The 13011-nt window shown below is 37.5% G+C and overlaps 1 protein-coding gene across 1 annotated transcript in view; it reads left to right on the forward strand.

The window, feature by feature from the left end:
* GPC4 (glypican 4) overlaps nucleotides 1-13011 on the forward strand; it is a 125972-nt gene that overhangs the window by 77164 nt on the left and 35797 nt on the right. Inside the window, exon 2 of the mRNA XM_079765293.1 lies at nucleotides 6011-6169. Coding sequence (XP_079621419.1) covers nucleotides 6011-6169 — 159 coding nt within the window. The remainder of the gene's footprint in view (nucleotides 1-6010; nucleotides 6170-13011) is intronic.

Raw genomic sequence — 13011 nt, forward strand, 5'->3', positions numbered from 1 at the left:
AAAAGAACCAATACACACTCAGCAGGATTGAGTAGGAATTTATTGTGATTATCTTTGTTTAGCTTTGAATACTCAGGCCTTGATATTAAGACTAAAGAGAAATTACATAGAGCTGGTGTGGTTGAAAAAACTATGGCTCTTTCGAGTGATTTTTTTTTTAATGCCATAGAGTTAAGCTTTAAAAAGCATGCTTCATTGAATCTCATGCAAGCCTCCTAATACAGGGCTAGGGGACTGTTTTTCTTTTGAGGACCACTGACCCACAAAGAAAAAAACTAATCAAGAGTAATGTACTAAAAACAACTTTATTTAGGTGCTTCCTTAGAAAACCATAAAGCATTCAATTCACTTGCTTTTAAAATTAGAACAGGAACTCTCAACAAGTACAACACATTTTGCAAAATCCTTTGGTTTCATGTTATGTTAAAAGAAGTGGGTGGAGTAAGGTAGGAAAGAGCAATAAAGGTAGAATAAAAGAGGGAAAACAGAAGAGCTTTAAGGGAGTAGAAGAGAGACATGGAGAGCCTACACAGCAATGGGCATAGAGGCAGGGGATTGAGTTAGGGAAATATAGGAGACAAATGTTAGGTGTGGATCATAACTCACTATTCACTTGATCTATTGGGATAACTGGTTAATATTACCTGCTCTTCTGTGGCTCTAATGTTTAAGCCTTTCAAGTAATAATTTTTATGGAAGGTTATGTATCAGAATCACCTAGGTCCAATCAATGACACACTTTCCACTTCTTCGTACTGAGCAGTACTTCAAAACATACAAAGAAGTGGAAAATTGGGACTCTGAATGGTTTGCCACAAAACAAGAAAAGTTCTATTGGGACGGTATCCACAAATTACTTGAAAGTTGGGGGAAATGTGCACTTTTGATGTTTCTCTTGAAATTATCGTGTTTTCTTTGGATTATAAAATCCGCATTATTAACCGGTTAACAGTTAATCTGCACTATTAACCAGTCAATAATTAATCTGCATTATTAACCACTTAAGAGTTAATCCCCACTACTAACTGGTCAATAATTAATCCTCATTATTAACCAGTTAACAGTTAATCTACACTATTAATCAATTAACAGTTAATCTGCATTTTTAACTGGTTAACAGTTAATATACATTATTAACTGGTTAAGAGTTAATCTGCACTATTAACTGGTTAATAATTAATACACATTATTAACCAGTTAATGATTAATAATGCGGATTTTTTAATCATAGAAAACACAATAATTTTAAGAGAAACATCAAAAGTGCTTTATTCAAAGTAATGTCCATCACTAGCTACACATTTTCCCCATCTTTCAAGTAATTTGTGGATACCATCCCAATAGAACTTTTCTTGTTTTGAGGCAAACTATTCAGAGACCCAATTTTCCACTTCTTTGTATGTTTTGAAGTGCTGCTCAGAAAGTGCGTGTGCCATCAATCGGGACAAGTGGCAATCTGAAGGAGCAATACAACAAAATAGCATACATATCAAATCGTATATATGTTAACATAATGCGGATTTTTTTTCAGTAGATGGAGTTACACATATGTTGATATACCAGTATATGCGATTTGATGTGTAACTCCATCTATTGAAAAAAATCCGCATATTAACCGGTATACCTAGTAGAAATGCAGGTGGAGTAAGTGGTGCGTTGAAGGCTATATGGGCAAAAGTGGAGTGTTGGAGTCAGCATGTTTGCACCGAGGGGTAGACAACTTTGCCAGCAGAAATATTAGCCAAGTATTTACCCTGTTGTCGTCCTGTACACAGGGCAAGCCTTTTACCATTAGACAAATTTTTCCTGGAATGTTCTCTCTAAAATGAAAGTGGGCTCTTTTTATTTTTTATTAGGTATTGCTAAAACAGCGATGTACTCCAATGTTCAGATAGAAGCAGGTCTCCATAAGGTCCTGCTAAGGGCCTTTGGTGGATATGTAAAGGGAGGGGTACATGGGCCCTGCTGGGCTCTTTATATGTGCTAGTGTAAATGGTGCTGTGTACTTTCAGCAGGTTACCAGTAAAACTTTTATTGTTGTTACCTGTTTTTGAAGATTATCTCCTTAATGTAAAATTCCTGTGGATAAGTTTAAACCCTTCAATGTCTAGCACCTTCTTAAATGTAGAACATTATTCTTTCCTGCTGTCTCTTAGAATTTGCTGGCTTCAGGTCGTGTGTCTGTGCATGTATGCATTGGGGGTGGAAAGGGGTGCTTTTCCTTGGACTTAGAAACCTATTTCTATAGAATCGGGTAAGTGACTCTTTAGTTTATTATATGTGTGAACCCTGCTAATACTAGGTGAACAGATTATTTTCCAAATTCTTGAATTCTTTTACCTCGGAAATCCAATGCACTTCACAACACAATCTTTGCAGGGGCTTGAAAATCAGCCTGTGATGAACTTTAGCCTGTGATAACCTTAAAAAGTAGCTGCTCCCTGATTATAATTTATTTAAATAGCCTTGTGTGTCTTAAGTCCTTATTCTGAGCATTCCAATTAATATTCTATGTGGGGTGTGACTGTGATATGGACTATTTAGTACAGCTGCAGCAAACACTGTAACTAGTTGAGGTCCTTCATATTATTTTATGTATTCAGACTGTATTGGGTGAAATCCTCAATCTTGAAACCAGGAGACAACTGGATGTCTCTGTGTTAATTATATGTGCTAGTACCAAAGGCCTGCTGTCAACTCATTAAGCCAGTGAAGGAGGGAGTTTTGTTTTTGGTTGTAACAAAGATATTTCCAGAAAACAGCTTTAGCAACCTTTCTTCTTTTCTTTTTTAAAAAAATAGACTTTTTTATTATTATTTGAGAGAGAGAGACAGGGAGGGAGGGACAGGACAGAGAGAGAGAGAGAGAGAGAGAGAGAGAGAGAGAGAGAGAGAAAGAGAGAGAGAGAGAGAATCAGTTGCCTCCTGCAACTGATGGATCCCTGACCTGGGATCCAACCCACAACCTGGGTATGTGCCCTGACACCTTTTGCTCTAACCAACCAAGCCATATCAGCCAGGGCAACCCTCTTCTTTCACTAAGATATTCTAAAACTTCACAGCTCCTTAATTCTTCTACAAAATCTACCCTCCCTCCTTTCTTGTTTGAATTATCTGTGGATCAAGGGTTTCCAAAATGCCAAAAACACTTTCAGCAGTTCTGGATGAAGAAGTTATTTGAAGATTGTTTTCCTTACCCCTTCCTTAAATAGTCCTTTAATGCTGTATACCCATTTTGTCTGGCAGTAAGACTCTCCACACTTTTTAATTGTCAGGAAGGAAGAATGATCAGGAGTATAACTATATATATATATATATATATATATATATATATATATATATAGAGAGAGAGAGAGAGAGAGAGAGAGAGAGAGAGAGAGAGAGGTAATATGCAAATTGTCCAGGATGTCATAATGTCACGACCACTCAGGAGGAGGCTGTGCGTGCAGGTGGGTGGGAGGGGACTGTGTGCGGATGGTGTAGGCCTGGAAAGAAGAGGGCCTGCCAGCCGCTGCAGCTGCAAGGAAGCCCAGAGAGAAGAGGGCCTGCCAGCCATGGCGCGCCAGCAGTCCTGCCTCTGCGCGTGAGCTGCAGAGGAAACACTTTTTCTGACCGCTCATTGGCTAAGTTTCCAGTATGCCACTCACAGTGTTCTTGGTAACTTGGGTAATAAGAACCCAATAAAGTGATCTAGGGTTTTCCCACCTCACTCCTAGGGGAAGAAACAAAGGTCTGCTGCTGGAGGGACTAAATGATGTCATATCCTGCCCTAGCTGGTTTGGCTCAGTGGATAGAGCCTTGGCCTGCAGGCGCAGGGTCTGGGTTCAATTCTGGTCAAGGGCATGTACCTAGGTTGCAAGCTCCTCCCTGGTCAGGGCCCAGGTCAGGGCTCATGCAGGAGGCAACCAATCGAAGTGTCCCTCTCACAATGATGTTTCTCTCTGTCTTTCCCTCTTTCTTCCATGCTCTCTAAAAATCAATGGAAAAGTATCCTCAGGTGAGGAGAAAGAAAGAGAGAGAGAGAGAGAGAGAGAGAGAGAGAGAGAGAGGAAGGAAGTAAGTTGTCGTTTTTTTGTGGTGAAGGGACTGGAGTCCATGTTGATGAAAACACCTTGGCGGCTGGCAGTGGCAGCAGCAGCGGGATGATGGGGGCGGCACCTTCTCCTGATCATCCTGGTCGCCTCCCGCAGAGGGAGGCCAGACTGTGGCTTAGGCCCGCCAGGGAGAGGGCCTAAGCTGTCAGTAGGACATCCCCTGAGGGCTCCTGGACTGTTAGAGGGCCAGGCTGGGCTGAGGGACAACCCCTCCAGTGCACGAATTTTCATGCACCGGGCCTCTAGTATGATTATATAATACTTGTATATGTGCAGTTAATAATCCTAGTATTAGTCAAATAAGTTGCCAGCTCAATTGTATCCAAAGTAGTTTCATACACCCCCCCACCCTACTCCATCCCTGAGCTATTTTGGTATCTATCTTAGGTGAAGACTTATTTCCTCTAAGCACAAATAGCCAATAAACATCAAAGGCCAGCTCATGGTCTAGTTCAATTCCCATGGTTATTAGTGTTGTTAGAAATATTTGTTCTTTATTCTCCATTCCTTTATTTATTATACATGCTTACCATTGGCAGGCTCAAGTGTCTTCAATGTACCCATTCCTGAGTTCTTGAGATCTTGATTCTTTTCAGGTCCCATATGTCTTACATGGAACATGGACAGCAATAGCAGAAAGAATAGTGACAGTGAATCCTTGTAAACATTTTTACTAGGGTATCTATACCTCATCAGTTAATATTGGAGTGAATAAAGTACCTAGTGGATTTATTTTCAAGTGGCACTGCCTCTCTTGGTCATTATGAAGGAGAGTATGGCTTCTTCAAAGCACAACTTTGGTCCTGTGATAGGAGGAATAATGTGTGGGTGAACTCTGGGATCTATTTTTTAAAAAAAACCACAATCCTCCAAACCCTTATGGCTAAACCACAAGCAAAATGCAGTTGGATTAGAGGAAGGGGAGATACTTTGTGAGTTAAGCTGCTGTAGAGTGATGTGCCTTTGACATTTTTCTTGACCCTTAGGATTCCTTCACTACATAAAGATTACATTTATTGGAAACCATTAGTCTATACTGGAATGAGTGGCTACACAGAATCATAAGGTTAATACAATGTTTAACATCTGCACAGAAGTTGCTGGCTGAGAAAAATCTTAAAATTAAAGATCATTTAATATCACCCTTTGACTTATCATATACTCAAATTATCCAGCATGAATTCCCTTTGTTTCTGCTTGGCTGACAACTCCTTGAAATGCACTTATCCTGTTGCTTCCTCCAAGTATAATCATTGTTCATATATTTGTTCAGTTTTTGGTTGTTGTCACATTTTATAAATAATTCTTCATTAATGGTGCCCTCTCTTGGAGTGTAAATTCCCAAAGCTAGAAAAACTGTCTCATTTGTGTGATTTGAGAAATAGAATCATAAGGAATTATAAAAGAGACTTGGGTTGATATTGAATAATACTCTGTTTACTGGCCACACTGGTGTTCCTGTGATGTAGCAGACTTCCTGATTAGAAAGTTCCTTTGTCTTTTGGAGGTGGCTTTATTATTTTATTTTTCCAAGAAGGGAGTAAATATTTTTGCTTTTTAAAAAATATATTTTTATTTCAAAGAGGAAAGGAGAAGGAGAGAGAGATAGAAACATCAGTATAGAGAGAGAATAATTGATTGGCTGCCTCCTGCACACCTCCTACTGGGGATTGAGCTCACAACCCAGGAATTGAATTGTGACCTCCTGGTTCATAGGTCGATGCTCAACCACTAAGCCACACCAGCCAGGCTAAATATTTTTGTTTTAATGAAAGCTTCCATACATAAGATGCTTAGGCCTTAGCAGCAACCTCACAGATGGAAATGAAGCAGAATTTGTGTACCTAAATCAAATTTTTCCCTCTTGAACCTGATGAACAATGATGGAAATTGAGTGTTCTATACTTTATCTTTCAGGTGATCATTTGAAGATCTGTCCCCAGGGTTATACCTGCTGCTCTCAAGAGATGGAGGAGAAGTACAGCCTGCAAAGTAAAGATGAGTTCAAAAGTGTGGTCACGGAACAGTGCAATCATTTGCAAGCCATCTTTGCTTCCCGTTATAAGAAGTTTGATGGTATGTATTGGAACTTTGGTCCAAGTGAGCATTCACATTTGCTTTGTTCCAAAATTTGTTTTATACTTTTTATTCACGTCACATTTAAGAGGTGATATTTAAGTTTGTACAGTTGCTTTTTCAGAGCTCTTCTGTTCTCTCAGTGTTCAAGTTTTCTCTCAAGATGTTCCTTCTTGTTGGATCCTAAGGGCAAGTTAGCCCTATAGCTTTATTGCTAGAATCCTTCTGGATGCACTAAAATCTGTATGGTAGGCATTATGAAAATATAGTCACAGGGAGCCAAAAATAGATTAGTCGTTTAATTTAAATGTTTTTATTTCTTTTCTTGGATGAACACAATAGTGTTGTTGATGCACATCACTTAAATTTTTTTTCCTAATAAAAAGCAGGCATCTATACAGATGCTGGAGTTCAAATTAAATTTCAAAATGGTTCCCCAAAGATAACTAGAATTCCTAGAAGCTCTGTAGAACGCAGAGAGGATCAACACTTAGTTCTCGAGTTTCCATGCAGCAGTAGCCCAACGGTAGCTAGTATACTATAGTCTTCATTAAGCTGGTGTCCTTCCCTGGCCTCATTTTAGTGGTGCTCTGGCTTAGCCTATCCATGTAAAGCCACAACCAAACCTGTTTCAATCCTCTGTGCCAAACATGGATTCTCACATGTACACTTTATTTAATAGTGAAGAAATAGTCAATATGAGCCCATTGAGAAGCACTTCAATAATATCTGAAGCAATGTTACATATAAAGGATTTTAAAAACTAGAATATGGGGTCTAAAACACCTCAGGATACTTTTCTTTGGTGCTGTTCGCTCAGTGTCAAGATTGTTATGATGAAGTAGATTTAATTTTAATAGGAGTGACTTTCTTTGTGCTCATTTTAAAGGCCATTCTAATTACATAGTACCTTTGATGCATGCTTTTCTTGACATTATGTGTGGTGAAGTACAAGGCAAATTTTTAAGATGTGAAATGTCTTTGAGTATTTCTGCAAAGGGCTCATTACCATGGTGAGAAGCTGGACTATATTAGATTTGATATAGAAGGTAGTCCTCAGTTAAAGAACAAGTTGTATTTCAGATATTGGCTTTGAGATTTGTTATTTGAAACTTATCACCAATTTAATAAATGTTAGTTGGGTTTCGAGGCTAGACCATGAAAGCATAATTTAGTTGTAATGTAGTTGAACTAATTTTTTTCTATGTAGCATATCATATATTGTACCCATTTTTTTCTAATACTTTGTATGCAGATTGTATGCAAAGTTATGTTTAGTCTTAATTTTATCTTCTCCTTTCCCAGGATGGATGGAAATAATTTTCCATACCTCCCAACACAAAGGACTGTAAAGTATATTTAATAATATGTTAGCATCACAAGAAGATCAGTGTTATTGGCAAAAGACATTATTAGACTGCCTCTGTCTCTCTTGATCACTAAATTACTAGTATGATTATTAAAAAGAATGGTATTCTCTTAACTATGACATTTCTCATTCAAAGACAGTAACCAAAGCATTTTTTTTTACTTGAGGAGAAAACTTAGAAAGATAATCAAATGGTCATCTTAGAAAACTTGAGCTGCTGATAATTAAAAATTACTACTTGGGTGATTAGGAAGGAAATTAGAAATTAAAATTGAATTTAGAAGAAAAAATCCTGCTCTTTAGAAATGGCTAGGCTGTTGGTAGCATGATGGGGTGCAGATAAAGCTATTTTCAGGTTCCAAGGCCACCTCCTCCAAGTTACCCCATTTCTTATTAGACATTAGTATGGCTCTCACAGTGATCTCTCTTGTCTATAAGCCTGCTGGTTTAGCTTTCTTTCTCCTTCTCACTCCCCGTGGTTTTATAGCATTACTTATATGATTTCAATGTGTAGTTTTTAAAAAGCTATCCAGTAAGTGTTAACATATGTTTTTGAAAAAAAGGACAGAAAAAAACAGTTTCTCTTGCCCTTTCCTTTCAGTCTTCACATTCAATAAATATGTTAACACTTTTTATCAGTTTCCAAACTGGTCACAAAAATGATTCTGAAATGCCAGTGTGTTTCTTCAGACTTTAATTTAAAACATAGCATTGAGAATAAAGATAGTAAGCATAGGTTTTTTTTGAAGTAGTTGCTGAAATGTGTTTGTTCTGGAGATCAGAACAGAGCTGGGATATGTTGTATAATTCTTCCAAGTTAGGTTTTCTAAGACAATTAAATACTTTTACGGTAAAACCTCAGCTGACTGGTATCCAACAAACCATAAACCTAAAGAGGGTTTTGCATTTATTGATTGATTGACTTTTAATCCTCAAGGCCTAAAGAAGATGTTGAGTAAAATTGTATAGGGGATGTCTTCACTTTCAGAAATTCAAGGATAGGGTGCTTTGGTTGAAGAATTGTCCAAGCCATTATAAAAGCCAAACCCTGGGTTATTGCTGTGAATGAAAAGAGGAAGTGGAGAAGAGTAATAAGATGGCAGCTGGAGAACCAGGATGGGGGCAGTGAGGCACCACAAAGAAGCCTAAAGACAAGTAATAAGAAAATAGCAAAAGGACACATGGAAACCTGTAGGGTCAAGTAACTTCAAAGGTTGTATTGCTATCTCCAAGATTACAGTATAAATCCAAAGTGTTGAACCTGAGCCCATGCAGTTTCCTCTATCATCAAAACTTTAGCCATGTTTATGAGATACCACTTTTTCTAAGGCAGGAACAGTTAATTTTTATAAACTCTTCAATAAAATAAGGCTTGGAGGCTTTTAGTGAATTAACTTTCTTTAACCAGAAATTATCCCATTTTTCCAGTTTTACATTATTCTCCTCCATGAGCTCCAGTCAGCTGTGGCATTTTGGAGCCAGATATCTCATATCCCTTATCTCTAAGGTCATTGTTTTTGTTCTAAACATTTAAGTTTCTATTGTTTGCATACCTAACGAGACTATAATTCTATAAATAAATTAGTTTTTAAGTTGTAAATTGTGTGTGTGTGTGCCCATGTGCATGCCCCCATACACATGCATTTTCAGACCTGAGTGAAGGACAGAAGAATGCTTCTTTAGGCAGCAACAAAATTCTCAGGTTTTCCATATTTTAAACCTGTACCTCTGAGTTTAAAGATTCACCTCTTTCCTATACAATAATCTTTCAGTCCACATTTTGACTTAGATGTTCAATACCAGAAATTTACCATCCTAGACTACCATCCATAGAGCCTAAAAATTGTGGTGACAGAGCTAGCTGCTCCCCCTCTTGGCCAGCACTAGAATTTTGTAATTTATTTTTAAAAGTAGAACTGCTAATTAACATAGCTGAATCAGTTGTCTCATGAATATGCTAATCAGATACTCAGTTCAGGGGTCTTTGAAAGAATTGCTTGGCAAAGGGAATAGAAATAATAGAAGTAGGGCATAATTCGTGTTTTGGGACTGCAATGTAAGGCCCACCCCAAAATGTCGCATTTTGTGAGAGACTTGTTTTTAAAAGGCATAATTATATAACAACTACAAAGATATATTATTGCTTAACAACCCCCCCAATCAAATTGTTTACTAGATATTTTGCATCTTAAAATAAATCTTAAGAAACTGTCAGATGCTAGTCCATTGGGGAAACTTTGTCATTTTAGAAGCCAAATGTAGCCACTTTGGTCTGGAGGCAGACAGAGCACACTGAATTGTCAGCCTGGTTCTGCTGTAAACCCACAGTGACCTGAGGCAATTAACTGGTCTCAGTTTTCCCATCCATAAAATGAGGGGGTTGAGCTAGATGCTCTCTAAAGACCCTTTCAATTCTAAAAATTCTGTGAGTCTTCTGAACATGTGACTACACCAGCTGCTTTAGTGAAAGGTCTTACAAGATGTTAATTAGCCGTCTGCATGGTACTCTCTATTTTCCTCCTATCATTTCTGAACTCTCCGCTACTTTCACCAGGTCTTTGAAAACCCTCCCGGGAGCCTGAAGCTTGTTAACTTGCATAATAGTAGAAATTTTCTGAATTAGCTTACAATGCACATAAAAGAAATAATTGTCTGTTCCATCTATTTGCATGGGCCAAGTGTAAATCAGAGTGGCCACCCTTTTCTTAAAGCCTCCTTGTTTTCTCTTATTTCACAAAGGCAGAACATGAAGCACTCTTCAGATTTAGCCAAATCTGTGTTTTAATCACTGACTAAAAATTTTCCATAGTTCATAATGGCCATTACTTCATTAGGCCACTAGGAAAACCAGTGTGGAGGCTCAGTGAGGGGAAGGCATTAGAATTCACATGCCCATGAAAGTAATGACATCACTGGCAGTGAGCTGGCCACTCACCTTAAAAGACAAATATATCCAACTAAGTTTTATGGCCATTAGCTAAACTGAAATTTGTGGAATTTTTATGACCCCTGATCTTAACTATTTTTTAGCAACATGGTTTTATCATTGTCCTTTGCACGGCCATACTGACTTTCTAAGACCTCCTGGGAGATTTTCACATTAAAAAAAAGTTGTAAAATAAATCTGTAATAGAAATGTATAGCACACAAAACAAAGGATTGGTTTTTAATCCTCACCTCAGATTTTACTCATTAAAACATCCTTTTAAAATTTGTTGCTTTTTTAAAACTTTTGCTGTAGTGCAGCAGGCAACATTTCACAGGATGAGTAGCTAAGAAAGTACAGAAAAAGACATAAGGCCTTCTGGCCTTCCAGCAAATGCAATGTTCTTTCCAGATCATGCTAATGTTCTTTGATTTAGTTGGAAAGCACTACTACTTTTTCCTTTACAATTCTATTTTTTTTCCTTCCATGTGAAGGAGACTAAAATGCTGGGTATTTTTGCTAATTCTTTTTATAATCTCTCTGAAAGTTGATGAGAATGAGCCAATGCCAGTTTACTGTAATCAAATCAAGAGCCCAGACAAAACACACATATTTCTGTATTGACAAAGGTTTTCTGCCTTTTGAGTTATCTGAAGTGTGACCAATTGTGGCTCTAGTATTGGCTATTTCATCCGGTTGAAAATGCTTGTGCACTTTCACTTTGGGCCACTACTGTTAGCTTTGACTTATTAAAAAGACATGGTATCAGAAAGAAGGAGCTGATCTGTTTGGAAGCAAGTAAATAAATGGAAGAGCTTTGGATGAACTTCTCTTATATACTTTGTTGGTTCATTGCACTTTGAGCCTGGGAGTTGAGACAGTTGTTGTTCACCTCTGCCCACCCTCTTTCCATGTGTCTGTCTGTCCAGGCAAAGAAAAGGGCTTATTTGATCTAGCACTGACTCCAACTGATTGACTGAGAGATTCCCAAGCCAGTCAGGCTTTTCTTGTTCATTGTCCCTGCCCATCTCCATTACTCCTCTCTTGAAAGAATTAGCAGAGCAATTGAAACTCTTGTAATAAATGTGACTCAAATAGGGAGAGTGATACGTGAGCCCACCGTTTCTGGAGGTCAGTTTGGCAATGTGCCAGAAGTTTTGAATATGTTCATACCCTTTCATTTAGTAATTCTACTTTTAGGTATTTATCTCAAGAAAAGAAAGATCTGCATACAGATTTATGTACAAGGATGTTTATCACAGCAGTGTTTATAATAAGGAAAATAGGAAATCAGCCTATTATATGTCTTATGATGATTATATTATCTGTCCGTATGGTGTCATAATATGCAGTTATTTAAAATGATGTTTCTGAAGAATTTTTAACCACACAGGAAATGCTAAGCATGCAGTGTTATATGAGAAAAGAGTATAAATACAGTACGATCTGAACCATGTGACAGTATATATCTTCATAGGAAAAAGACAGGAAGAAAATTCGATGAACCATTGTTGTTCTTTTTTAATGGTGGGATTTGAGGTAATTTATATATTTTTTTCATTCCTTTCCATATTTTTCAAATTGCTACAATTTGAAAGGAATACTTAATAGGAAAAATGCATTTTTTAAAATAATGTAAAAACTGCTTTGGTTTAAAAGATGTTTGAATTTTTTCCTTAAGTATCACAATGCTCATTGTAGACAATTTGAAAAAAGTATTGAAAATGCATCGAAGCCTCCAGCAATTAAGTTGAATTAATAGAATAAAGAGAAAATAAAGTTATTTTTGAAAGCATGAAGGCATATATTTTTGACTATAAAATACTACTCAAAAATTAGGGTGAACAAAATTGAAAAATATATTGAAAACAAAATACCCCTGTTTCCCAACACTCAACTCATCCACCACTGTATTTACAGCATCTTTTTGTGCAGGTAGATAATACACATGCATACACACAAATTGCGATCATAACATTATGCTATTGTGTGTCCTGGTTTTCTCTTAGGTCATGAGCAGATAGACTCTATTATGAGGTTTGTATATGAGGCCATATAATAGATCCACATACAGGTTATGTACAAAACACTTGCAATGGCTGCTTCAACCTCCTAGCTTACTGAAACATGCCCTCAGCCTTCTCTTGGCACTTCTGAATGTGAGGGAATATGGGTGTACTATAGTGAATTGGGTAGCTGGTGCTGAAAGTACCCTTAGTAGAAATGGAATGGGGTCCAGTGGAAGCTGAGTCTGTTAGCCAAGTTAGCAAGAGACAGGAGCCATGAAAGATAGACATTGATTGTCTTATGCAAAGTTTTAACATGCAAAGTACATTAACTAATAAAATTATCATTGGGAAGTAAGGGCTGTTCCTACATTGGTGGGATCACCTAGCGCCCTTTGATATGTTAAAAGCCCCTAATAAGTGCTGCTGCTGGCAATTGTCTTGTCATACTAGGAAAGATCTATTAATTTGCTATCAGTTGATGAACATTAATCAACTACATGTTCTATTAGTACTCCATAGCCTAGAAGGCACTTTTGAG

Source organism: Cnephaeus nilssonii (assembly GCF_951640355.1).
Source record: "Cnephaeus nilssonii genome assembly, chromosome: X".
Classification (NCBI taxonomy): Eukaryota; Metazoa; Chordata; class Mammalia; order Chiroptera; family Vespertilionidae; genus Cnephaeus; species Cnephaeus nilssonii.